Consider the following 25,624-nt stretch of genomic DNA (forward strand, 5'->3'; position numbering starts at 1 on the left):
TCTGCGGAGCCAGTCCGGATCGGTAGCATCACGGCTGGTCTCCGTGATTTAGCAGCAACCCAGAGTCGGAAAAAACCGGAAGACGGGAGGCAGGGATTTCCAGGTGGAATCAGGGGTGTGCGAAATTCATTAGTGAGGACAAGGCCCCACCGGGCGTTATCTGTGGTTACAGGTGCGGAGCTTCTCTAGGTCTCCGAGCCTCTGAGCCCAGTTAAGCTGCCACTCCTTCCCCAGGTGTGCAGCCTGCGTCCCAAGCAGCCTTCCCAACCTGGGGAAGTGGTCTTAGTGTACGTCTTTCTTGCCAACAAAGTGCCACCTCTCCCGTAAGTCATGCTTGGCCACACGGCGCCGATTTTAAATCGATAACACAACCAAGTCCAGCCGGACGCTCCGCTCATCCAAATGGCTTAGCACAGAACACCTCCGCGCTCCTTCCACTGTTCCCAGCTTCCTCCGCCCCTAGTTCCTACTCGGTCGTACTTAAAGTCCGGAGTGCTGGAGTGCGGCTCGGAGGAACGGGATGGCGAACTAGGAGCGGCGCCGGCGTCCGGCAGCCCGTCGCACCGGGCATGCTCAGTGGCACGGCCGGCTGGGTGGCCTCGCGAGCTGTACCCGGATCTGCTCGGCGGCGGCGGCGGCGGCTGCGGCGGCGACGTGAGCGCGCAGGGGGGCGGCGGCCTCGCCTCCTCTCTGTCTCTCTCTGCGCCTGGGTCGGGTGGGTGACGCCGAGCGCGAGATGTCGGATTTTGATAGTAACCCGTTTGCAGACCCGGATCTCAACAACCCTTTCAAGGTGAGCGTCGTCCCCAGCATCTCCCGCCACCGTGACGCGTCGTTGTTTGTTTAAACCGACAAGTTCCTTCGCGCCCGCCACTCGGCCCCCTTCAGCCCCTTAAGACAGGGGCTCGGGGCCGCCGCACCCCTCTGGGGGGTCGCGCTCCGGCCCACGCGTCACTCGTTTTGGGGTCGGAGTGGAACCTACCGAGCTCCCCATACGGCCGGCCCTCCCCGCGTCCCCGACTGGAGAGGGTCGTGCCCTGGCTCGGGAGTGAGGGTTCCTGGGGCTTCGGGGTTCCTGGCCCGCCTCTCGGGAGCGGGGAGAGTGATGAGCCTAGAGCAGGTGGAGTTGTCACCTGTCAGGTAAGTGTGGCTGGCCGGGCAGGGGCGGGGGCCGGGACGCGGCGGAGGGGGGCTCACCCTCGGGAGGGGTTGTCATGGGGACCCGAGGGGGCGCTGAGAGGAGCTGCGTGGGTGATGGCAGAGATGTGGAGGAGAGGTGAGGGCACCGAGTACGCTGCAATTAAAAATAAAAGGTTTTTGTTTTTAATTTTTAAACTTGTGTTGCGCCCAGGTGCCACCAGCGGCGCTGCCACCCCTCCTCCCCACCATTTGCTTGAGGTTGAGGGTACTGATAACAAAGCGTAAGTTAAATATAAATAAACACACCTGGAAACAATAGTGCACGTGGACGATCATCTTCCTTCCTAACCGCTCTTAGTAAGGTAAACGACGGGATATTTTCCAAGCTCCTTGTGCGTCAGCTGTTCTCTGGGCTGTATGAGGATACCATTTCCCACATGAGCTTCTTTCTTTCTTGGAGTATACCTTTTGGATCCCAGCTTCGAGAGGGCTTGGCATAGAAACCGGCAAAGGAAGACGACTAAGGTGTTCATTATCTGCGCCTAACTTAATGCAACGTCTATATAAATACCTTAAAAAGTACCACTCCAGGTTTCTTAATGAGTGCTGTTGTTTAGCACGTGTAACTTGTTTCTGTTGCTCGAAGTTGGTTAATTTCTCCTGGTTATGTACAATAGTAACTTTAATTTGTGGTCCTACAAGGGTCACTTCTGGCTTGTTGAATTTACATCTCTTCTTTTACTCCTGGTTTTATCTCTTATTAAGAATTCTAGAAAAGGAAAAACATCCCTCTTCTGATTGTTTGCCTGTTAATTTCATGGAGGATTATCTTAACTAAATAATTCTGATTATTATTGACAGCTTGACTCACTGTAGAAACGTAGAATAGACTCAGTCAACTATTCCTTTGCCTCTAATAGCACTTAAGAAAATTCTCTACACCTGGCCTGAAACTTTTAGGTTTTAAAGAGGATATGGTTATACTTTGAGTAGAATTTTTTCCCCCCAGAAGTTTAGTATTCCATCATCCCATGTTGTGGAAAATCGGATTGTTCTTAAATCATAAACATTCTAAAGAGACATCTCATCACTTGCCAAATGGGTATTATTTTAGAATATTTTGAGGTATAACATTAAGAACCTGTTAGCTCTTCCTAATTCAAATAATTCATTGATGCTGTTTATTCAGCATCTGACAGTTTGGCTGTTTTCTGTTCTGTCATTCCATTTCCTGGCTTAATTTACGTAGCTAGTTCTCTTGTTAGGGCAAGACATTGTCGGCTTCTTAGCCCAGACTGCTTTTTTGTGACAAGTAATGTTGCCATGACACTTTCCTCTTCTGCTGTACAGAAGGTTGCTGTAATAATTCTAAACCCAAAAGTAGCTTTAAATATTCATTGTGGCATAAAATTATAAACTTTTTTGTTCTTTATAAGTGGGTGCATTCAGAGGACAGTGATTATTTAGGTTCATAAAATGCTTCAAAGGACGGATAATTTAGGCCTAAAGAAGACTTGGTTGTACACGTTTCTGTTTATGATCTTTCCCTATTTTCGGTGACTGTCAGAGCATTGTGTATCTGACCTTTGATTTTTCTACTTAAATTCAGCTGCCCTTCCTCCTCTCAAAGTAAAGCTTTACATTTATAGCATATTCTTTCTTCTTTCTACTGTTGGTTTCCTTCTATGTAAATGTGATTCTTGACATAGCATTTCTGGTCCTCTCTACTTACATATAAAAAGTTCTCAGGTGCATCTTTGTGTTACCTTATTGTCATCTTCTCAAATCTGTTCTTATTTTCAATATTTGAAATATTTCAATATTCAAAAATAAAGTTCATATTTTCAAAATATATATTTCACATTTGGCAACCATCCTAATTTCTTAATTAAAAACTATTTGATTTCCATTGCTAACTTGCCCATTGTCTTACATCGAGGTGTAGGTAGTGCAGAATTGGCATTGGAATTTAGATCACCTGATTCCTAGTCAATTGCTGATGGCACTCTATATTCTCTGTTTGCATTTCTTTCACCAAAATTCTTGTCTTGTGTTTGGAGCTTGGACTTGAGGCTCTCATGTAGTATTTAAAAGTTTTGGGTCAAGAGTTAAAACAAACAAACAAAGAAACAAACAAAAACCCCAAAACTGCATTTAATCTTGGCTTTGTCACTGACCAGCTGTGAAACCTTGGAAAGTTACTTAGCCTCTCTATACCTTTCGTTTACTATTATGTAGAATAAAATGATATCAATAGTACCTTCTCCAAAGGATTGTTAATAGGATTAGGTGAACATGCATTTAGTGTGTTATCAGTGCTCAATGCGTGGTGCCTTTAATTAGATAATAATAGGTAGTATTAATAGGAATTCAAGGAACTGTATTTAATTATAGTTGATGATATTATTCTTAGCTTATTAATTTGGTGAAGTTCATGTTACCTTTGAATCTTCTAGAGTGCTAATAGTAGCTGTTTGGCGGGTCATAGTTGAGGGATCAAGGCTAAAAATAATTAAGTGGTTTGCCCTAGGTCACCCTACTAAGAGTAGACCCAGGTTGTCTGAATCCTAGTGCTTTGTCACTTCACATGCTTCCTCCCTAATAAAAGAACTCTATATTAAAATTGAGCAACTGTCCATTTTATTCTGGCCTCAAACATTAATTCTACTCTATTGAAATAATCTATTTTAAATGGCATACAATTCAGTGTTCTTATTTATCTTTTTAGTTGCAGTAATATCAGTGGTATCCTAACAGTTTAGTTGAAGTTGAAAATTGAAAACTTTGTCTTAAAAAGAGACCCATGGGCTTCCCTGGTGGTACAGTGGTTACGAATCCACCTGCCAATGCAGGGGACACGGGTTCGAGCCCTGGTCTGGGAAGATCCCACATGCCGCGGAGCAACTAAGCCTGTGCACCACAACTACTGAGCCTGTGCTCTAGAGCCCGCAAGCCGCAACTACTGAAGCCCGCAGGCCTAGAGTCCATGCTCTGCAACAAGAGAAGCCACCACAATGAGAAGCCCGCGTACCGCAACGAGTGGCCCCCGCTCACTGCAACTAGAGAAAGCCCGCACGCAGCAACAAAGACCCAACGCAGCCAAAAAAAAAAAGACCCATAATTCAAGGATGATACCCGTTTTGTTTTCATTTACAATAAAGTGGATGCTACTCTTCCCTTAGCCATTTAAAATTTTAAGACTGGAGATTGGATAGCAACAGGAAAGGATTTTTTCTTTATCTTTCAGCATTAATCTGGAACATAGCGGTAGTAATTTATGGTCTGTGGTATTTTATGTTCATGTGAACTGCATGAGTTCCCAATCTCTTTTCCTCAGGTTGATATTTTAAAAAAGAGTCCACTGAGCTGCTGATTATATTTCATCAAATTAAGATGCATCATTATTTTATTTACCTCTGTTTCAGTTATCTATTGCCGTGTAACAAATACATGCAAAATCCACAGATATGGAGGCCGGCTGCATTACACCAGTTTATATAAGGGACTTGAGCATCTGAGGATTTTGGTATCCAAGGGGGCTCCTGGAACCAATACCCTGCTTATAGCAGGGTAATCCCAAAATGCAGTGGCTTGAAACAAAAATTACTTGCTCAGTATTTTGTTATTTGAGCTACATTTAGCTGGACAGTTTGCTTTTAAATGTTATTGTCTAGAGTCACTCATGTGGCTTCAGTCATCCAGCAGCTTGCCTAGAGTGGGACGGTTTAAGATGTCTTCGCTCAACTACCTGGCAGTTACCTGGGGCTGTCAGTGGGGGCAGCGATTGGTGCTCTTTCATGTGGCCTTTCCTAGGAATAGCCTGGGCTTTTTACGTGGTGGTAGCAGTGTTCCAAGAAGACGAGTGAAAGCCACAAGGCTTCTTGAGTCAGTTCGCTTCCGCTACATTCTTTTAGTCGAAACAAGCCACAAAACCAGCCCAGCTTCAGAAAAGGAGTGGGAGGATTAGACTTCACATCTTGATGAAAGGAACTCCGTCCCTCTTGATATAGACCTAGGAACTGAAAAGATAAACCCAGTGTAAAATGGTGAGACAGGTACAGGATAACCTCAATAGAACTCCCATCAAATGGAGGAGTGGGAGGCATGTAGCAGTCGCTGGTACAAACAGCGGGTCTCAAATCCAGCCAGGCTCATTATTCAGGGTCCCCTACTTTGGGGGCAATGAGAGTTCTTTGATTAGGGCCCAGTTCTACTACCTTGGAAGTCTTTTTCTAATCTTATTTTCTTCTGCTTTTGGCTCTACCCTCTGAGAAGTCCTTCTTTTCTGTAAATTACTCCAGTTTGTAACTGAGTAGTATTTTCAGTCTGCTTCCTTCCCATTGAAAATTGGGAGCCCAGAAACCTCTTTTCAATTTGAAATATCTCTGTGTCTTTTAGTCCAGGCTGGTACAACTCTCTTAACAATTTGTTAATCTTATATGGGTTCAAACTATCGCTTAAAACACATCTGTAATTCTTTTTGAGACAGTCTTCTTTATTTAGGGTATAGTGTCAGGGTGCTATGGATCAACGCTCTTTTTTTTTTTTTTTTTTTTTTTTGCGGTACGCGGGCCTCTCACTGCTGTGGCCTCTCCCGTTGCGGAGCACAGGCTCCGGACGCGCAGGCTCAGCGGCCATGGCTCACGGGCCCAACCGCTCCGCGGCATGTGGGATCTTCGCGGACCGGGGCACGAACCCGTGTCCCCTGCATCGGCAGGCGGACTCTCAACCACTGCGCCACCAGGGAAGACCTGGATCAACGCTCTTAAGATATGTGAAAGCCTTTTGTCTAGATTGAGTATCTCCTACGGCAGTGTAAGCTCCCAGGCAGGTACAATGGGAGACTGCTAGTGTGGGCAGGGTACCTCTCACAAATGCTAAAAGACAAAACTAGTGTTTGAGCATGTTTTATTTTGGTCCTTGGCTTTAACAATAATTGTAAAAGAAATGATGGTGAGTGTGAAAATTTTGAATGTAAACTGTTCTTTTGCTGATGTTGCCCCCCCCCCAACCAGAAAGGTTTTTTGGAGTGCAGTTAATATTTACTAGTGTCGAATGCAGATCCAGGAAACTTACTGGATATTTTCTTAATATGAATCACAGTGTTATGTAGTTCCTGAAAATATATATTGGATTAATGAAGTTAGTGACCAGTTCTTAAAAATGAATCTACAGTATTCTGTTCTTGTCCATCCAGTGAATATTGTCTTCAGTTCCCAGTGCGTATTTGAAGACTGGTTTGAACAAGATAGGTTGTTCCCAAGAAGAAGACGGAATGACCATGGGTCTGGAATCAAGTCCTAGGAAAATTAAGTTTACTCAATGGGTTTAGTCTACAGAAGGCTAAAGGGAAGTTTGAGATATACAGATGCTTGAAGGGTTCTTAGCTGGTTGAATGAATAAATGTGTTCTTGCTTCAGGAAAAAAAGGCCAATTGGCAGAGTTCATATGAAAATAGATTTTGTCCTAACATAAAGATTTAAAAAAATCTATTAGAATAGCCTGATAATGCTCTTTTGGTATGGAGTTCCCCAGCACCTGAAGGAATTCAAACAGAATTTCAATGACCTGTCACAGATGCTAAGGCAGACAGTTGTGTCTCAAGTTCTTTTTCTACTTTAAAACTCTCTAATTGTTACATTTTTGGGCCCTTATGGACCATATTGTGAATGCATAAATTCTCTCATGTTTTAATCTACTGGATGTTGGAATTGAGTCTGATCATCTCAGAGAAGAGGGTTTATGTTCTAGGATGCTATGGTCTGAGTCCCAGCATCTACTGAGGGAGCAGCCTGAAGTGATTACTTACACATAGGTGATCATGTCCTTTACTGTGTGATACTTGCCATGCTGGTCTTAGCTGACTGATCTTATCAAGCAGAGGCCAGTCTTTGAGCTGATCAGGAGCAGATAAGATCGCTTGGTCCAAAAACTTTGCCCCAACGAGAACAGTGATAGTTAACTGAGCTATCTTTCTCAGGAGCTATCTTTCTCTGTGAGAGCACAGAGAAAAAGCCAGGTAGTTGTAGCGGGAATAACCACGGAAAGACATGAGGAAAGAGCCAAATTATCTATCATGCAAATCATGAAGCAGTAGAGTAGGAATCGTCTGACCAGGCCTTCTGGTCATTTTATAGAATTCCAGTCCCTTATTCGAGCTGCTCTTGCACTACAAGAGATATTGCCATGTTTTGAAGAATTCCAGCCTCTGTGAAACCTGGCATCCTTCTTTCTGTGTGCAGAGTCTGTTTCTTTCAACCAGAATTGCCTAAAGGTAAATGCAAAGCAATATCTTCTTGCCCAAATAGTGATAGAATCAAACCTGTAGGGACTTCCCTGGTGGCGCAGTGGTTAAGAATCTGCCTGCCAATGCTGGGGATATGGGTTCGATCTGTGGTCGGGGAAGATCCCACATGCCGTGAAGCAACTATGTCCATGCACCACAACTACTGAGCCTGCGCTCTAGAGCCCACGAGCCACAACTGCTGAAGCCCGTGCACCTAGAGCCCGTGCTCCACAACAAGAGAAGCCACCGCACTGAGAAGCCTGTGCAACAAAGAGAAAGCTGCGCACAGCAATGAAGACCCAATGCAGTCAAAAAAAAAAAAAAAAAAAGAATCAAACCTGTATTTAGGGACTTCCCTGGTTGTGCAGTAGTTAAGAATCCACCTGCCAATGCAGGGGACACGAGTTTGAGCCCTGGTCCGGGAAGATCCCACATACCACAGTGCAACTAAGTCCGGGCACCACAACTCCTGACCCTGTGCTCTAGAGCCTGCGAGCCACAACTACTGAGTCCACGTGCTACAACTACTGAAGTCTGCGTGCCTAGAGCCTGTGCTCCACATCAAAGACAAGCCGCCACGAGAAGCCTGTGCACCACAACGAAGAGTAGCCCCGCTCACAGCAACTAGAGAAGGCCTGCGCGCAGCAACGAAGACCCAACACAGCCAAAAATAAATAAATTTATGAAAAAAGAAAAAGACCTGTATTTAGACCGAATACAGATAAAAATGATAGAAGAGGTCTACATGATATAATTAAAGTTGTACTTAGTTTTTGGTGGTAATGAAAGTCCAAACGCTATGGGATGTTTTTAAGTCACAAGGAAATTTCCCAACTTTTAATAGGTATGGGCATAAAAGACGATGTGGAGGTTGGTTGGATTTGACTTTGTACCGAGTGACTTCCCTGTGCAAGAAATGCCACAAGAAATCCTTGTAAGTGTGTATGCAGATAGCAATCTCAATAATCACCTCCCTGGCGTTTGGCATGGGGTGCTTATAAGAATTAGTAATGCCAGTTCATCAGTTGATGGACATTTGGGTTGTTTCTACCTTTTGACTATTATGAATAATGGTGCTATAAACATCTGTATACAAGTTTTTGTTTGAACACTTGTTTTAGTTTCTGTTGGGTATATACCTAGGAGTAGCATCTCTGGGTCTTCTGGTAATAATGTTGAATCATTTGAGGAGCTGCCAGACAGTTTTCCAAAGTGGCTGCGCCATTTTATATTCCCGCCAGCAGTGTATGAGGGTTCCGCATTCTCTACATCCTAGTCAACATTTGTTGTTACCTGTTAATAATTGTAGCCATCCTAGTGAGTGTGAAGTATCTAATTTTGGTTTTGATTTGCATTCCCCTGATGACTGTATGATGTTGAACATATTTTTATGTGCTTATTGGCCATTTGTATATCATGTTTGGAGAAATGTCTATTCAGATCCTTTGCCCATTTTAAAATTGGGTTATTTGTCTTTTTAGTATTGAGTTATAAATGATTTTTTAAAATATATTTTGGATATAAATCCTTTATCCAGATATACGATTTACAAATATTTGCTCCCATTTTGTCGATTACTTTTTTACTTTCTTGTTAATGTCCTTTGAAGCACAAAAGTTCTAAATTCTGATTAAGGTCAAATTATCTATATTTAGTGGCTTTTGTTTTGATATTATATCCAAGAATCCTTTGCCAAACCTGAGGTAATGAACATTTATCCCTGTGTTTTCTTCCAAGAGCTTTATAGTTTTAGCTCTTACGTTTAGCTTTATGATTCATTTTGAGTTAATTTTTGTATAGGGTGTGAAGTAAGGTCAAACTTCATTCTTTTGAATGTGGATATCCAGTTGTTCCAACACCATTTGTTGAACAGACTGTTCTTTCTCCTTTGAATGGTCTTGGCACCCTCGTTGAAAAATCTCTATTCTTAATCTGTGTTCTTGCAAAAGAAATGAAATATTTTAGTTTAAAAAGCCCTTCATATTTCATGCAAAATGGCTCCCAAGTACCTGCTGAAGTCCCTAGAGTATATATATCAGCTCTCCCAGCTTCCCAAATTGCCAGAGCTAGTGTTGCAACTCCTTCTAATCTCTGCTTGTTTCAAAACTTAAAAAAAAAAAAAAGTGTAATAGTGGGTTTTATACTTGTTTTTAGAATGTAATTCTAAATACATCAATATTACCAACTTGATACTTTTCCTTTTCTTTAAAAGAGACACTTCCATTTATTTTACAGAGTACAGATGAATTAGTGAATTTTTTTTGCATATCAGCAGAACTGTTGGAACCCCTTAAAAGAATAAAGCAAATAAGTGTATATTATAAAGTGTAGTGCATTTTGAGTATTGGTGAGATCAAACTAGGAAGAAAGGATTTGTGATAGGTATGCATTATAATTCTAAATTGATTGTTAATAGAAGAAAAATAAATCAGACATTTGAATGCAAGTGATTTAGTATATGTAGCTAGTAAAGATTTTTTCTTATCAAACACAGCCAAAACAATGCATATCATAGAAAAAACAATATGTACACAACAAATACTGGATGTTTCCACTTTGTTCAAGAGAAATAAGCAAAGGCAGAGTTGTATATATGCTACTGGCAGTCATTTTATCTGTGGGAACCCTCCAATGGTGGTTAGAATTCTCATATAGTGATGAGGAATATATGTGGAAGGTGGTAGGTGATAGGAAAAAAGCATCAAGAATATGGGCCAGTCACGGCAGGGGCTGGTGTACTAGTGTAATTTTACTACCATTTAGCAATTTTCCCGAAGCTGTTGATGCTTCTTTTGGTTGATTTAGCCAGTCTTGTGGTTTTATTTATGGCCTAGCATACCTAATTTTTGGCATCTCAAATAGTCATAAATTTTAGTGAATTGCTTACAAGTAAGTGGCATATTATAAAAATGTAAATTAATGTATTCCCTAAGCTTCAAAGAAGTGTTACATGCTTTTTCTACTTGATTAAAAAAAATTTTATGGAAATGTTTATATTTGAATCTCAGGGGGAACTTAACCACCATTTAGGGTTGAGTCCATAAGAAAATATTCTGTGAGCTATATATATTGCAGACAAACATTTCTGTGTTCTTAGGCTGGTGCTGGGGGCTTAGAGGAAGAAGTTAATGAAGTTTACAGAGGTGGCCCAGGGGAGTTGGTAAAAGGGTGGCTTTGGAACCAGGCAGCCTAGATTTGCTTGTTTGCCTCCTAGCTAGGTGACCTTAGGCAAATTGCTTAATTTTTCTGCCTTCAGTATTTATTTTTTTATTTTTTTACATTTCTTATAGTTCCAGAAGTTTAGCTTTTGAATTAAGACAAAGATGGGAAGCTCTTAAAATAACAGATAAAGGAAATAAATTATGGTGCAAGATTATCTTTGGTTGCAACATGTGATTATTCTTCTCGTTTATTTTATCCCTAAATTGCCTATGTTTCTTAAGGCAGACTCTAATTTTTATTAACTTTTAAACTTTTGGTATTAACAAATAGCAACAAAAACAAAACATAGAAATTACTGGTTGTCTTACAAAGTGTGGGGATTTTAGAAGCTATTATATATCACAACTTGAACTGAGGGTAATAATAATGAGAGCTCATTTTATTTTTATGACAAATCACCTTGTGATGTAAACTTTGTTTAAATGTTGGAAAGTTGTACACTTGGTTGTTTAATGTTGATGGTTTTTGAAAAGGATATCTAGTGTTCTTTTTATTATATTTGAGTCTAATATTTTTTAAAGTTGTAATTATGATTACTTTTTGACATCATGGGAAGCTAGCAGGAGATGAATCCCTGGTGTCACAGTTGGAACTCTGAACATTTTCTCTCCATGGATATATTGTAGATTTGGATTTGGTGGTATGATTTTAATTACTGGTCTGAAGAGCTTAACCACTAAGTTAACAAGAGTAGGTCATTTAGCCAGAAATCATTTCATAAGAAAATGTTCTGGGGGCTTCCCTGGTGGCGCAGTGGTTAAGAATCTGCCTGTCAGTGCAGGGGACACAGGTTCGGGTCTTGGTCTGGGAAGATCCCACATGCCGTGAAGTAACTAAGCCCGTGTGCCACAACTACTGAGCCCGTGCTCCGGAGCCCACGAGCCACAACCACTGAAGCCCGCGCCTAGAGCTAATGCAACAAGAGAAGCCACTGCAATGAGAAGCCTGCGCACTGTGATGAAGAGTAGCCCCCGCTCTCTGCAACTAGAGAAAGCCCGTGCACAGCAATGAAGACACAACACAGCCAAAAATAAATAAATAGATAAATAAATGTTCTGTAAAACATATTTAATCTGAGATGGAAAAACTACATTTAAAAGTTGACTGCCGCTGCTCATGCAGCTCAATGTCAAAAAAACAAACAACCCAGTCCAAAAATGGGCAGAAGACTTAAATAGACATTTCTCCAAAATGTATTGTATTGCCAACAAACACATGAAAGGATGCTCAACATCACTAATCGTTAGAGAAATGCAAATCAAAACTACAATGAGGTATCACCTCACACCAGTCAGAATGGCTATCATCAAAAATTCTACAAACAATAAATGCTGGAGAGGTTGTGGAGAAAAGGGAACCCTTTGCACTGCTGGTGGGAATGTAAATTGATACAACCACTATGGAGAACAGTATGGAGGTTCCTTAAAAAACTAAAAATAGAACTACCATATGACCCAGCAATCTCACTACTGGGCATATACCCTGAGAAAACCATAATTCAAAAAGAGTCACGTACTACAGTGTTCATTGCAGCTCTATTTACAGTAGCCAGGAGATGGAAGCAAGCTAAGTGTCCATCGACAGATGAATGGATAAAGAAGATGTGGCACATATATACAATGGAATATTACTCAGCTATAAAAAGAAATGAAATTGAGTTATTTGTAGTGAGGTGGATGGACCTAGAGTCTGTCATACAGAGTGAAGTAAGTCAGAAAGAGAAAAATACTGTATGCTAACGCATATATATGGAATCTAAAAAAAAAAAAATGGTTCTGAAGAACCTAGGGGCAGGACAGGAATAAAGATGCAGATGTAGAGAATGGACTTGAGGAAACGGGGAAGGGGAAGGGTAAGCTGGAACGAAGTGACAGAGTGGTATGGACATATATACACTACCAAATGTAAAGTAGCTAGCTAGTGGGAAGCCCCACATAGCACAGGGAGATCAGCTCGGTGGTGCTTTGTGTCCACCTAGAGGGGTGGGATAGGGAGGGTGGGAGGGAGACACAAGAGGGAGGAGATATGGGGACATATGTATATGTATAGCTGATTCACTTTGTTATACAGCAGAAACTAACACACCATTGTAAAGCAAATATACTCCAATAAAGATGTTAAAAAAAAAAAAAAGTTGACTGCCTATAATATGACCCAAATACTAAGACTTTTAAAAATTTTTTCACAGGTCTTTTCTTGCCACATTTAGCGGTAATTGTTTTGCTATTTCAGTATTTAATATGAATGACAGAAAACTCATTAATCTTGGTGGAGAACCACTATGTATGATAAAACAAACTTTTTGTTGCAAAAATCTCTTGAGAGTTTATTGGAAATAAGGGATGTCTTCCCATCCTTAGGATATTAGTTCAGTGGCTCATTCATTAGTGGTCATTTGAGCTTGGCAGTCAGTTGAACAGACATATGACCAATATTTTCCTGTTCTTTGTGATCAGCCTTTTTCTTTTTATGTCTGTGCATTACTATTGGGGCGCCTAGCTCTTTTAGCTACCCAATTTCTCAAATTTCAGAAGAAATTTTCATGATTCCATATAACAGAATGCTAAAATAAAGTATCCTGTTTGTAAGTATTCAAACTCTTGTGTCATTGTAGTCCCCGTTTGCCAATCCCCCTACCCCATCCCTTTTTACTTTCCTGATGAGCGTTTCTCTATTTAATGAGGGCAGTGAGTGATTTGGTACTTAGATTTTGAAGACATGGATTTATAGGTGGTTGGCAACATTTCTTCCAAGAAACGTTACATCTGATTATTTTATTTTGATTATCTTTTTAAAACACAACTTTGAGATATAATTCATATACCATACAGTTCACCAATTTAACGGGTACAATTTAGTGATTTTTAGTATTTTCACAGTTGTGCAGTCATTACTACTGTCAATTTTTGAACATTTTCACCACCTCAAAAAGAAACTCCATACGCTTTAGCAGCCATTCCACATTTCCCTCCCAACTTCTCCAGCACTAGGCAGCCACTAATATTCTTTCTGGACATTTCAAATGGAATCATACAGTATGTAGTCTTTATGACTGGTAGCTTTCATATAGCATCATGTGTTTAAGGTTCATCCATATTATAGCATGTATCAGGACTTCATTTCTTTTTATTGTCAAATTATAATTCCATTGCATGGGTATACTACATTTTATTTGTACATTTGTCAGTTGATATAAATTTGGGTTGTTTCCAACTTTTGGCTGTTAGGAATCATGCTGCTATGAATATTTGTACAAGTTTTTTATGAGTGGACGTATGGATGTATACCTAGGAGTGGAATTGCTAGGTCATTTGGTAATTGCCAAAGTATTTTCCAAAATGGCTGTACCATTTTACATGCTTACCAGGAGAGTGTAAGGATTCTAGTTTTTTGACATCCTTGCCAGTACTATCTTTTTTATTATAGCTATTCTAGTAGTGTGAAGTGGTATCTCATTATGGTTTTGATTTGCATTTCCCTGATAGCTAGTGATGCTGAGTGTCTTTTCATGTGCTTAGTGGCCATTTGTACATTTTCTTTAGAGAAATGTCTATTCAGGTGCTTTGCCCATTTAAAAATTGTTTTTTTATTACTGAGATAAAGTTTTTTTTAATATATATTCTAGATACAGGTCACTTATCAAATATATGTGAAAATTTTCTCCAGTTTTGTAGGTTGTCTTTATTTTCTTGATGGTGTACTTTATAGCAGGAAAGTTTTAAATTTTGCTGAAGTCCAATTATCTGTTTTTTTCTTCTGTTGCTTGTGCTTTTGGTGTTACATCTAAGAAGACATTGTCTAACCCAAGGTCATGAAGATTTACTCCTGTGTTTTCTTCTAAGAGTTTTATAATTTTAGTGCATATATTTTGGGCTTTGATTCATTCTGAGTTAATTTTTGTATATGGTCAGAGATGTCAGTTCTCTAAAGTTACTTAACTTTTAAAATCTTTCTTAAGGATTTATTATAGATGTAGGACACTTTACTACTATCTTAATGTTCAGTTCTTTACCCTGTTGGTTTAAGAAGTTATTTGCTCAGGTTTCTAGCCACTGCTCTATCTTTAGACATATTGTCTTTTTTTGTCTGGCTTTCATGTAATTCACGTAGCTCAAAAATGGTGCCACATAATAAATATGCAGTTTGGAATTGTAGGACCCCTTTACTTTAGTGATATCTCATGGCATTTGCTAATTCTTTTGCCAGTGGACTATTTTCTGTTATTTTGGTTAGATGGTTAATGTGGATCCAGTGGCATAATTTGAAAAACAGGCCAAGCATATTCTCAGTCTTTATCACCATTATATTTAAACTGTAGTATTTGCCAGTTTGATAAGGTCTTTATAGTTACTTAAAGTTTTTGTGTAATTGCTGTATTAGAGATTAAACAGTTTCCAATTCAGTTGTCTTTAAGAGGTTATTATCATTGAAAATGGAACAAGAGTACATTATTTATTTAGCCAAAAATTTATGGAGCACTGAAAGTGAATCAGACACTGTGATAGTCACTAGGAATACAGAGATGAAGAAGTCCCTGATGTTAAGGATCCACACTTGAGTTGGGAGACATAATGTGTCATTAAGTGCTTTGAAGGAGAAAGAATTGGTCGGTATTGTAGCCTCAGTTCCCCTGAATGCAGAGTCTGAGGCAGAAAGCTTAGGTGTTGTTATAGTTTGCCTCCCTCATTTTATGGATGGGAAAATTCAGACACAGAGGTTAATAGTTCCAAGTTTAGTCAGGAATTACAGAACTTGGATGAAAACTATTCCATGAATGGCTTTAATAAGGATAGAGGATTTCTTAAAGCAACTGCTCAGAGTGCTGTTGGCAATATAAAATAGAACATATATATACACAATATAATATAGAATAGAAAGCACCAGATCTCTTAATTTCATTTTGACTGTGGGCTAAGAAACTAGAGTTTCTTGCTTTCTATATTATTTAAGTCCCTTCCATAGATCATTAATTATCTGGATGAAATTTTCACCATATTATATTATGTTCAGAAATTATGTTTTGTTTCCAAAGAATTCTTCCTTTAGAATGTAGAGGGGCTAGATAGGGAAATAATTTTTTTTTTGGCACTTAATGCTGGTGTTAACATGGACAAAAATTGCAATTTAAGGTGTGGTTTGTTAACTTTTAAGTTTCACTTATGAGGTAAATCTGCTTGGGTGTGTTTGCTTCAGTTGTTTCTAATTTACTAAGGAGAGATCTGGTCCATGAAAAATTAGTTAAGATTGTCATGACTTGCAGTGACAATGAATATTAATTTTTCAACATCATGATTTATTGAATAATTCCTAGTGATTATTAAGCACTCTTTATAATGAGTTACAGAAGTTTTGCTAAATGTTGTTTTAGAGTCTTGCGGAGATTTTTAATGGCTTCTTGTAGCAGTTCCCCCTCCCCCCTTGAAATTCTCAGTGTGTTTTAAATTCATATGATTACAATAGCTTTGAGAAGTATAGAGTAGGAAAAAAATTTTACTCTCTGAAGGTAGTACCTCTCATAGTCCCTAGTTTGGGACTTTTCTCGTTTAATCAAGTTGCCTAGTCTAGTGTGTAATATTGATTGGATTAAGCAGAGCTATTGAGTATTTTAATTAAGTTTTGTGGAGCAATGCAGTGTTTAATTCAGCCTTTTTCTTTTGAAGACATTGTTTGAAACATAAATTTGTATTCTTTATCAGATTTTCTTCTGAAAACTTGGTCTTTGGAGTCAGATTTGAAATTGAATCTTGACCATGTCACTTGTTAACTATATGACTTTGGGCAAATTACTTAAATATCTCTGAGCTAGTATTCTCAGCAGTGAAAGAAAGGATACAGAATCTAAGTCATAGGGGTGGTCTGAGGATTACATGAGATAATTAAAAAATCTAGTATTGTGCTAAACTAGATGAAGTCTTTCTCTCTCCTTCAGTCTGTCTTGGCTTTAGCTGTCTTCAATTTCCCATAAGTTTCCTTGATAGAATTGTAAATATTCATTTTTTTCTGAATTTTAAAAAATATTTAAATTATTGTCTTCTGGTATCGTGAAAAAGTGTGAGGAAAGTGAAAAAGTATGGTGAAAGTCTGCTACCGTGTTGTATAAGAACGTTGGCTTGGAAAACTTCTGATCAGGTCTCTTGTCATCTTTTGTATTTTGAAAAACTTCGAGGGAATTTAGCTTTAAGTCTGAGTTTGTTTTCCTTTTTGTAACATACTGAATTTGCCCAAATGGATGAAAGTGAAATTATTAGCCATTCTTGAATAAATTATAATGACTAGATCAGCACTGTTGAATGCAAATATTTGTGCCACATGTAATTTAAAATTTTGCAGTAGCCGTATGGAAAAGAATCAGGTGAAATTAATTTTAATAATATATTTAACCCCGTATATACAAAATATCTTTCAACACATAATCAACATAACAATTATTGATCTTTTACATTGTTTTGTGCTTTGAAGTCAAAAACATGGTATGTTTTATACTTTCAGCACATTTCAATTTGGACTAGATATATTTCAAGTGGCTAGTGGCCACTATGTTATATAGCAAAGGTCTACGTGAGTAAAATATAATATTACAGCGGTAGTGGGCTTTAGCTGTGTTTGATAAAAATGTCAGTGGTTATCACTGGTTTAAAGCTTGTCTTCGTGCCTTAGCAGTCATTTATGTGGATGGTAAGAATTTACCCATCTTTGCAATCTCTATCCCAATAAATGATTTTACCAGTTATTCATCGTCCATTCCCAAAGATTCGTAAATTTTCATAGGCCCAAAATATGCTCTTCGATTATTGAGAGCATAAACCAAACTTAATATATGTTCTCTTCACAGTCATCAAATCTGTAGGTGTGACATGAGATTGTATTTTGAGAAGCTCATCCTGGATCACTGTGAAGAATACGTTGGGGAAGGGGTCAGAAGATTGGGGGGAGCAGTAAGAAGGCCATTGCAGTTTACATATGAGAAATACTGGCAACTAATGGGAGGGAGTGTGGGTTGGGAGTTGGAGAAGTGGAAAGAAAGAAGGGGGCTGATAGTAGCTTGAGAGTGATTGAAGGAATGCTTTTGGTTTTCTTTGCTTGTGTGCATTTTAAAGATGATTGAGACTTGAAATGTAGATGTGAGGCATCCTGTTGAGAGGAAGCAGATGAAAATATGAGAGAAAAGGGTAACTGATAGGGTGATCCTGAGAAAAGATGGGAAGAGATGAAACTTGTATATAAAGAGAAGTTTGTTGTTGTTGTTTTTTTTTAAAATAGGTTTTGTCAAGTTGGCTTAAACTTTAGAACTGTGGGGAATATCTATCACTAAGAAAAATAAAGGATAAATTAGAATTGTACTCTCCTCCCTCTCTTTTAAATTGGAAGGGAGAGAAGGTGAAATTAGAGTTAAATTAAGAAGTGATAGAGAACAGACTTGTGGTTGCAAAGGGGGAGGGGGTTGGGAGAGGGATGGAGTGGGAGGTTGGGATTAGCAGATGTAAGCTATTATATATGGAATGGATAAAAAACAAGGTCCTACTGTATAGCACAGAGAAGTATATTCAGTATCCTATGCTAAATCATAATGGAAAAGAATATTAAAAAAAGAATGTATATATATATGTGTAACTAGATCACTTTGTACAGAAATTGACACATTGTAAATCAACTATACTTGAGTAAAAAAAAGTGATTGAGCAGCAGTTTTGGATCAGTAAGTATGTTTGCGATCAGTGTGTATACTAGGCATCAGAAAATATTTATACTTATTAAAATCTTTCTCACCCAGAAGATTTTATTTAAATGTAGTTAATGGCAATAAACTGTTTTTCCATAAAGTTTTAATGGAATACAAAATGGCAAAGAACATTGGTTCCACCTGTTCTGGTTTTAAGGCATGGAGATGCACTCAGGTTACCTCAGCTGATGGAGGTCTGTTTGTTTTGGATTCTTGGGGAGGGAAGGAAGCCCAACACAGTCGATCTCTGCAGTTGTGATGAAACAGTTTCTGAGAGCTAACAAGGTGTTTACTCAATCCATAGCCCCTGCCCTTTACCTCCCTTCTGCCAACCATTTTCATGTGAAATCAATGTTTATAAAACATAAAAATTGAGCTTCACTGATTCAAATGAAGGTTAGGGGGCTGATCTCTGCCAGCCTTTTCCCCCTCTTCTGCCCCTCTGACACTTCCTCCTCCTTTTCCCTTCTTCCCGAGGCCCTTCTGAGGATCTATAGGAACATGTGAAAACTCCTCTAACACCAGTCATTCCTCATCAACTAGAAGAGCAGTAACTCCCTTGGCCCTCTTTTTGCTTTGGTGACTCACTGGCAACTCTAGTAAATGCCATTCCCCTCAGGTGCTGAACCTACTGCCGCTTTTCTGGTCACGTTCTTATGACTTAGCTTCTACTTGTCTTTTTTTATACCATGAACTAGTGTCATGTGCTGCTGCTGCTACTGATTGTAGTACAATCTTTATGTCTCATATTCAAATAGACTCTACTTGGATTGGTTAGTTATTATCCAATATAGAGTCACTTCTGTTGGGGTCTGCTAGGCTCCCTCATGTCCAGTTCTAAAAATGGCTGCCGTTGGCACAGAGGCCCATTCTTCATCCTTTCACATGTAGCTAAGCTGTCGGGGTCACATGACACAAGGCTAGGTGGAGAACTCCTGATTGCTTTCCTCAGAAGGTGGCTGCCGTTGTTTTTTGGCCTATTCATTACATAGGATGCTCTGTACGTTCTTGATACCTCAGTCAATCAAAAATGGACAGCTTTTTCTGTTTGCTCCTATTTTGTTGGTAATAATGATAACAGCCTCAGCTATCACACAAGTGTTTTCCATGTGCAGGAACTGTATTAAGCATTTTACATGTAGTAGCTCATGAGCTGTGTGATGCATTTTACTGATGAAAAAACGGAGTCACGTTGAAGTATGAAGTGCCTGTACAACGTTTACAGCTTTTCATTAGTGAGGCGGGGAGGGTTGAATACAGGCAGTCACCTTTCCAAACAATAAAAGACTTGTAGTCTATAGCATAACATTTCAGAGCTGCAACTGACCAGGGCAGTCATCTATCATATTTCTCCTATTTTACATATGAGACAATTGAGAGTTTAGGTGACTTGCTTAAGGTTGCAGAGGCTAGTCATTTCCAGCGAACCCAGAGTTTCTAATTCCTAGACCTAGTCCTCTTTTCTGCTTTAGAACGAGTACCTAAGACACAAAGTTTTGAATGTTAATTTTGAAACCCAAACCTATTAAGTGTTAGCAGATACAGTAAGTGGGTACATAATGTATGGTTGTACACAATCATCCATGTAGGCTTCTTTTGTTTTTAGCCTACTGTTTAGCTTGAGGGTGATATATATATACAGAGAAGAGACTGGAGTTATTCACAAGAAATATTTATTGAGGAAACTATTATTATTATTATTTTTGGCTGAGCCAGGTGGCATGCAGGATCTTAGTTCCCTGCAGAAACTATTATTGAATTAATGTCCTCATGTCTAGGAGAAGGTGAAAGTACTTTCTTGCCAGGTTGGAATCTTCCTGTGGTTATATGTGGCAGTGATTGAGAAAGTCCAACATATAAAGCATGATGGAGGAAATCAATTGAAATACAGTGAAGGTGCACAACCCTGGAGGGTTTGGTAAAGAAACTTGGATTAAAGATAGAAAAGAGCTAATTATGCTAGATGTAAAATATTTACTTATTCTCTTCTTTGAAAAAACATTTATTTCTTTAATGCATCTTGGTTTTTAATGAAACATGACCATGGAGTTAAGTTGCTTACTAAAGGGTTAGCAGAATAGCCCCGGCTTGACTAAATGACGTAGCTTTATGGATAGTCAGGTCCAAAAAGGATATTTAAACTCTAAAGAATGTCTTGATTCTTGAAAGTTAGTAAAATACAGAAGTCTAGTACATTCCTCTAAGTCAATAAAATAAGACCAGGTTAGAATGCTTTCCTTGGTAGAAATGCAAATTCTCAGCCACCATCCTGCACATCAAGGTATGTTCAGAGTGGGCCTCAGCAGTTTGGGTTTTAACAAGCCCTCCAGGTGATTCCAGTGCTTGTGAAGTTTGAGAACCACTGTCATAGAAGCAACCAACTTAACAGTTAAAACAATTTCATTTTGATTGTGCTGGAGAGGAAGTGAGATTTTCCTGCTGAAGTTTTAGAATCAATAAGCAACGAGCTCAACCAGTGTCTTCTCTGGATAAAGTTATGATTGTGGTAAACTGTTTTTTGTATCTGATGGAAAGAGTATATATAGGCATTAGAAGTCCTGGCTTCGTAGTTTATCTCAGATATATGCTACTTAACCTTGAGGAAGTTTCTTTTTTAAGGCCATAGCTTCTTTTTCTGAAAAATGGGACAATACCATCCACCAGGGAGGATCATAGAAAGGGTTGGAAATAATGTAAATAAGTGCTCAATACTTAATAGGCATTGAAAGATCATTCATTATTACTTAAATCATCAGCTTTGTTGGTTTTCTCCCAGTTTAGAGACTATAGCTCCCTCAACACTGTTTACATTTATTAAAAACTAATTTGAAATGTTAATTATGTGATAATTCAGAGATATCAGTTCTTTATCTTCCTAAATCATTTCTTTTTTTAGTGAGTGAGTTTTTTTTTTTTAATTAATTAATTAATTAATTTTTGGCTGTGTTGGGTCTTCGTTTCTGTGCGAGGGCTTTCTCTCGTTGCGGCGAGCGGGGGCCACTCTTCATCGCGGTGCGCGGGCCTCTCACTGTCGTGGCCTCTCTTGTTGTGGAGCACAGGCTCCAGACGCGCAGGCTCAGTAGTTGTGGCTCACGGGCCCAGTTGCTCCACGGCATGTGGGATCTTCCCAGACGAGGGATCGAACCCGTGTCCCCTGCATTGGCAGGCAGATTCTCAACCACTGTGCCACCAGGGAAGCCCCCTAAATCATTCTTGGCTAGATCATTCTTGGCATATAGTCTACTGCTTGGTCACCTAATACTACGTTAGGGGAAATTCCAGACCAACTAGAACTGAACTCAGTTTACATGAGACAGTGATTTTGGCAAACTGCCAGTTAACTTTCAGCCTGGATTAAACTTTTCTAGACTCTAAAAGGAAACAAGATCATTTAAATTATTGTAGTCACAAGTAGAAAATTGGGAGAATGATTTCATTTTAGGCCTCTTTAGAACTAAGTTGTACCTTATGTAGGATTAAAGAAAAAAAGAATTTAATGTGAATTTGAATTTTAGGACACTTGATAATTGGATATATGTATTTGTAGTATGAAAGTTGGAACTCATTGTACTTAAGTAGCGTTGAGAGAATGACATTGATTGCATGAATGTTGGCTAAGCAGGATCCATCTTTCCGACCCTACATTTTGCCTCCCCCCCCTTTTTTCTTTTTGAATTAATTTTCTTCCGTAATTGTGGAAAACATTTTCATGGTTCCAAAGGAAAAACTATAAAAGGCGGTACATTCAGAGAAGTCTCGCTTCCAAGTTTATGCTGTCTGCTCACTGTTCTCTTCCTCTCCCTATAGGCAATCATTTTTGTTTGTTTTTGGTTTATTCTTTTTAAAAAATAAAGACACATTCATTTTTATCTTCCTTTGTGGATAAAAGGCAACATTATATTTACACTATTCTGCACTTTACTTTTTCACTATTCCGTAGCATGTAGATCTTGCACCACTTTACAACTGCATAATACTCAGCTGCATAGGACTTTGTCATATAGATGTATTGTAGTTTATTCAGCCATCTTCTATTGACAGACATTTAGTTTGCTTCCATTCTTTGCTATTACAAATAGTATTTTGCAGTTTATCTTTGCAATAAATTCCTAGAAATGAGATTGCAGGTCGTAGTTTAAATGCAGATGTAGTTTTGCTAGCACTTGCCAACTTTCCCTCCATAGAGGTTGTAACAGTTTCTGTTCCTATTAGGAATGTTTGAGAATCCTTATTTCCTTACAGCTTTGTCAACAGAGTATGTCAGACTTTTGGATTTTTGCTAATCTGATACGTGAGAAATGATTACATCAGCATCCAATTGACTCTTGAACAACACAGGTTTGAACTTTGTGGGTCCACTTATATGTGGATTTTTTTTAATAGTAAATTTTATAGCACTACACAATCTGTGCTTGATTGAATCTATGAATGCAGAACCATGGATGTGGAGTATAGGGAGGGCCAACTATAACTTATACAAGGAGTTTTGACTGAGCCGAGGGTTGGTACCTCTAACCCCTGTGTTGTTGAGGGGTCAGCCGTAGTTTTAATTAGTGTTTCTCTTCTTATGAGTGAGAGTAAACATTAATTAAACATCTTTTCACTTAAACTTTTTGAATTAACTTCATATTTATGTTAATTTTTAAGGAAGTATTTCTTGGTTATTACTGCTGCTACTGTTGCAAATAATTATTCTGGATTTTCCCCCCCAGAGGTCGTAATAATAATCACTCAAGAAACAGTGTTACCTCTCATGTATGATTAAATAAAAAAGACCTATTTACCTATTTCTTGTATTCAGAGATGTCACAGTCTAATTTGGGAAAAAAGACTTGCATGAAGATCATCATGGTTCAGTGAAATAAATGCTGATGGAGATAAATACCAAGTTCTGTGGGAGCATTGAGATTGGGATGGAGTGACTTGGATATCAGGAAGGTATCAGGAAGATTATTGGTTAGCATATGAGGTAGTCTTTGGGTTGAGTCTTTAAGGAAGAGGAGGAGATTGCTAGGCTGAACCTGCCTGGAAGAGTATTACTGCCAGAGGAAGCAATGCCAAGGAAGAATATGGTGTCTGAGCATTCACAGGTTGCCTGGTTTTGTGGTGGGTTGTGGTGGGCTGGGCGTTGTGACGTGACTGCAGCTGGACCATCTGGATTTGCTAGGTCTCCACTTCTTGACCCTGAGCCCACTTCTAAATTTAAGCACAACAATGCCATCTTGATTAAAAATTTGATTAAAATATTCATGTTTCTATTTTCTTAATTTTCCCCCTGATGCATACATTCCCTCTTGATAATCTTCCTACTCATTTTTGAATAAACTGGGGAGGGTAACCCTGAGAGGAGGTAGAGTGATTTTTTTTGCCCCCTTCCCATTTTATTGTTGAGCAGGCCTAAAGACTTTTTCATCTCTGCTGTACTTTTAATTTATACTTACCAATTGCTTATTGCCAAGTTCGAGGCTCCTTATATAGTAGCTTGTTGTTTTTTAAAATTAACTAATTAATTTTTGGCTGTGTTGGGTTGCTGCACGTGGGCTTTCACTAGTTGTGGGAACCGGTGTTACTCTTCGTTGCGGTGCACAGCCTTCTCATTGTGGTGGCTTCTTTTGTTGTGGAGCACGGACTCTAGGCACGTGGGCTTCAGTAGTTGTGGCCTGCAGGCTCAGTAGTTGTGGCTCATGGGCTCTAGAATGCAGGCTCAGTATTTGTGGTGCACGGGCTTAGTTACTCCATGGCATGTGGGATCTTCCCGGACCAGGGCTCGAACCCATGTCCCCTGCATTGGCAGGCAGATTCTTAACCACTGCGCCACCAGGGAAGCCCAGTAGCTTGTTTTGTTTGGTTAAGGGAAAGGACTGGCAAGGTGTGAGGGTGGTTATAAGAGAGTTGATAAGCCTGGAAAGGTAGGCAGGGGCTAGTTGGAAACTTTGTATCTCATTTTGAGGAATGTATATTTTATAGTTGAGTCTCTAAAAATCTGAAATGGATAATGGGCAGAGGAGAGGGATTGGAGGAGGGGAGTGACAAGATTAGCTTTACATTTTTGAAAGGTAACTTTGATGACTGTGTTGAGGAAGATGGATTGGACAATGTACAGTGTAGACAAGGGAGCAATGGTCCCCAGACCAGCAGCATCACCTGGGAACTTGTTAGAAGTACAGATTCTCAGGTCCCACCCCGGACCTACTGAATCAGAAACTCTGGGAGTGGGGTGCAGCAATCTGTGTTTTATTTGATTCTGGTGAATGTGAAAGTTTGAGACTAGGGATATGAAGGCTGATGAGGCTGTATATTATGGTTTGCAAATGGCTTTCACATTAATTATGTAGTTGATTTTGTTGAGATGGTCATTATATTTGTGTCTTACTTTCACAGTCAAGAGAAATAGAATAACTAGGATTTTGTGATTTAGTTACTTATATGAAAGCCTAGTACTAAAATTTGAAAAGCTGGGATAATGTGGTAATATGTTATACTTGGAAGAGGGAGACAGTCTAGGATCATGTGGAACAATAAATACAGTCATGGGGAAGTACTGTAGTAGAATAAAACAAATAAGAGGTGCTTAATCTTGAATGCTCTAGATGTTGCCTGTACATGACATTGATTTGTATCGTGGTACTTAAATCTGCAGTGGGGAAAACTGAAGATATTATTTTTTAAAAAGGGGGAACGTGAACTCTTTGTGGAGCCCAGAGGAAAGGATGGGTTTACTCAAGATTTGCTGAGATGCCCTGTGCAATCGGTTCCACACAGCTGCTATGAGGTGGTCTATTTTCATTCTTTAAATAATAGCTAGCAGCTGATTTGCATTTAACCCAGTTTTCATTTGTTTTTCTTTGAGAGTGTGAGGGCTGTGGGTTTAAATTTCAACTTTCTGGAAGTGGGACTGAGTAAATCTGATAATCTTCTTTATTTTCCTCTGTTAGCTTTGCTGGGTGACCAAAAGGACAGATAAAGCAAATGCTTTGTAAATATCATAATTGTATCTTAAAGGATAAGTAATCTTTTTTTTCTCCTTTGAATTTTATTCCAGGACCCATCAGTTACACAAGTGACAAGAAATGTCCCACCAGGACTTGATGAATACAATCCATTTTCGGATTCTAGAACAGTAAGACTATTCTTAATTGGACTACTTTTAAATATTAAAATGGAAATTAAATAGGATTTATATTTCAATTATGGTTTCTTTTTAGTTGATTGGTTAAACTTATATAAAATAAGCTGTTAGTGTTTTATTTAGAATT

General features: G+C 39.1%; 1 protein-coding gene across 2 annotated transcripts in view; it reads left to right on the forward strand.

Moving 5' to 3' along the window:
- The first annotated feature begins 589 nt into the window (after window positions 1–589).
- Window positions 590–25,624, forward strand: part of SCAMP1 (secretory carrier membrane protein 1) — a 104,636-nt gene continuing 79,601 nt past the window's right edge. Inside the window, exons 1-2 of one of the 2 annotated variants that reach the window (XM_029216960.1) lie at window positions 590–793; window positions 25,411–25,488. In XM_029216960.1, coding sequence (XP_029072793.1) covers window positions 737–793; window positions 25,411–25,488 — 135 coding nt within the window. In that variant the 5' untranslated portion in view covers window positions 590–736. The remainder of the gene's footprint in view (window positions 794–25,410; window positions 25,489–25,624) is intronic. The other variant, XM_029216963.1, reaches the window with a different exon arrangement.

The sequence above is a fragment of the Monodon monoceros genome, unplaced genomic scaffold (genome assembly GCF_005190385.1).
Source record: "Monodon monoceros isolate NGI ecotype Baffin Bay Population unplaced genomic scaffold, NGI_Narwhal_1 Super_Scaffold_12, whole genome shotgun sequence".
NCBI classification, from domain to species: domain Eukaryota; kingdom Metazoa; phylum Chordata; class Mammalia; order Artiodactyla; family Monodontidae; genus Monodon; species Monodon monoceros.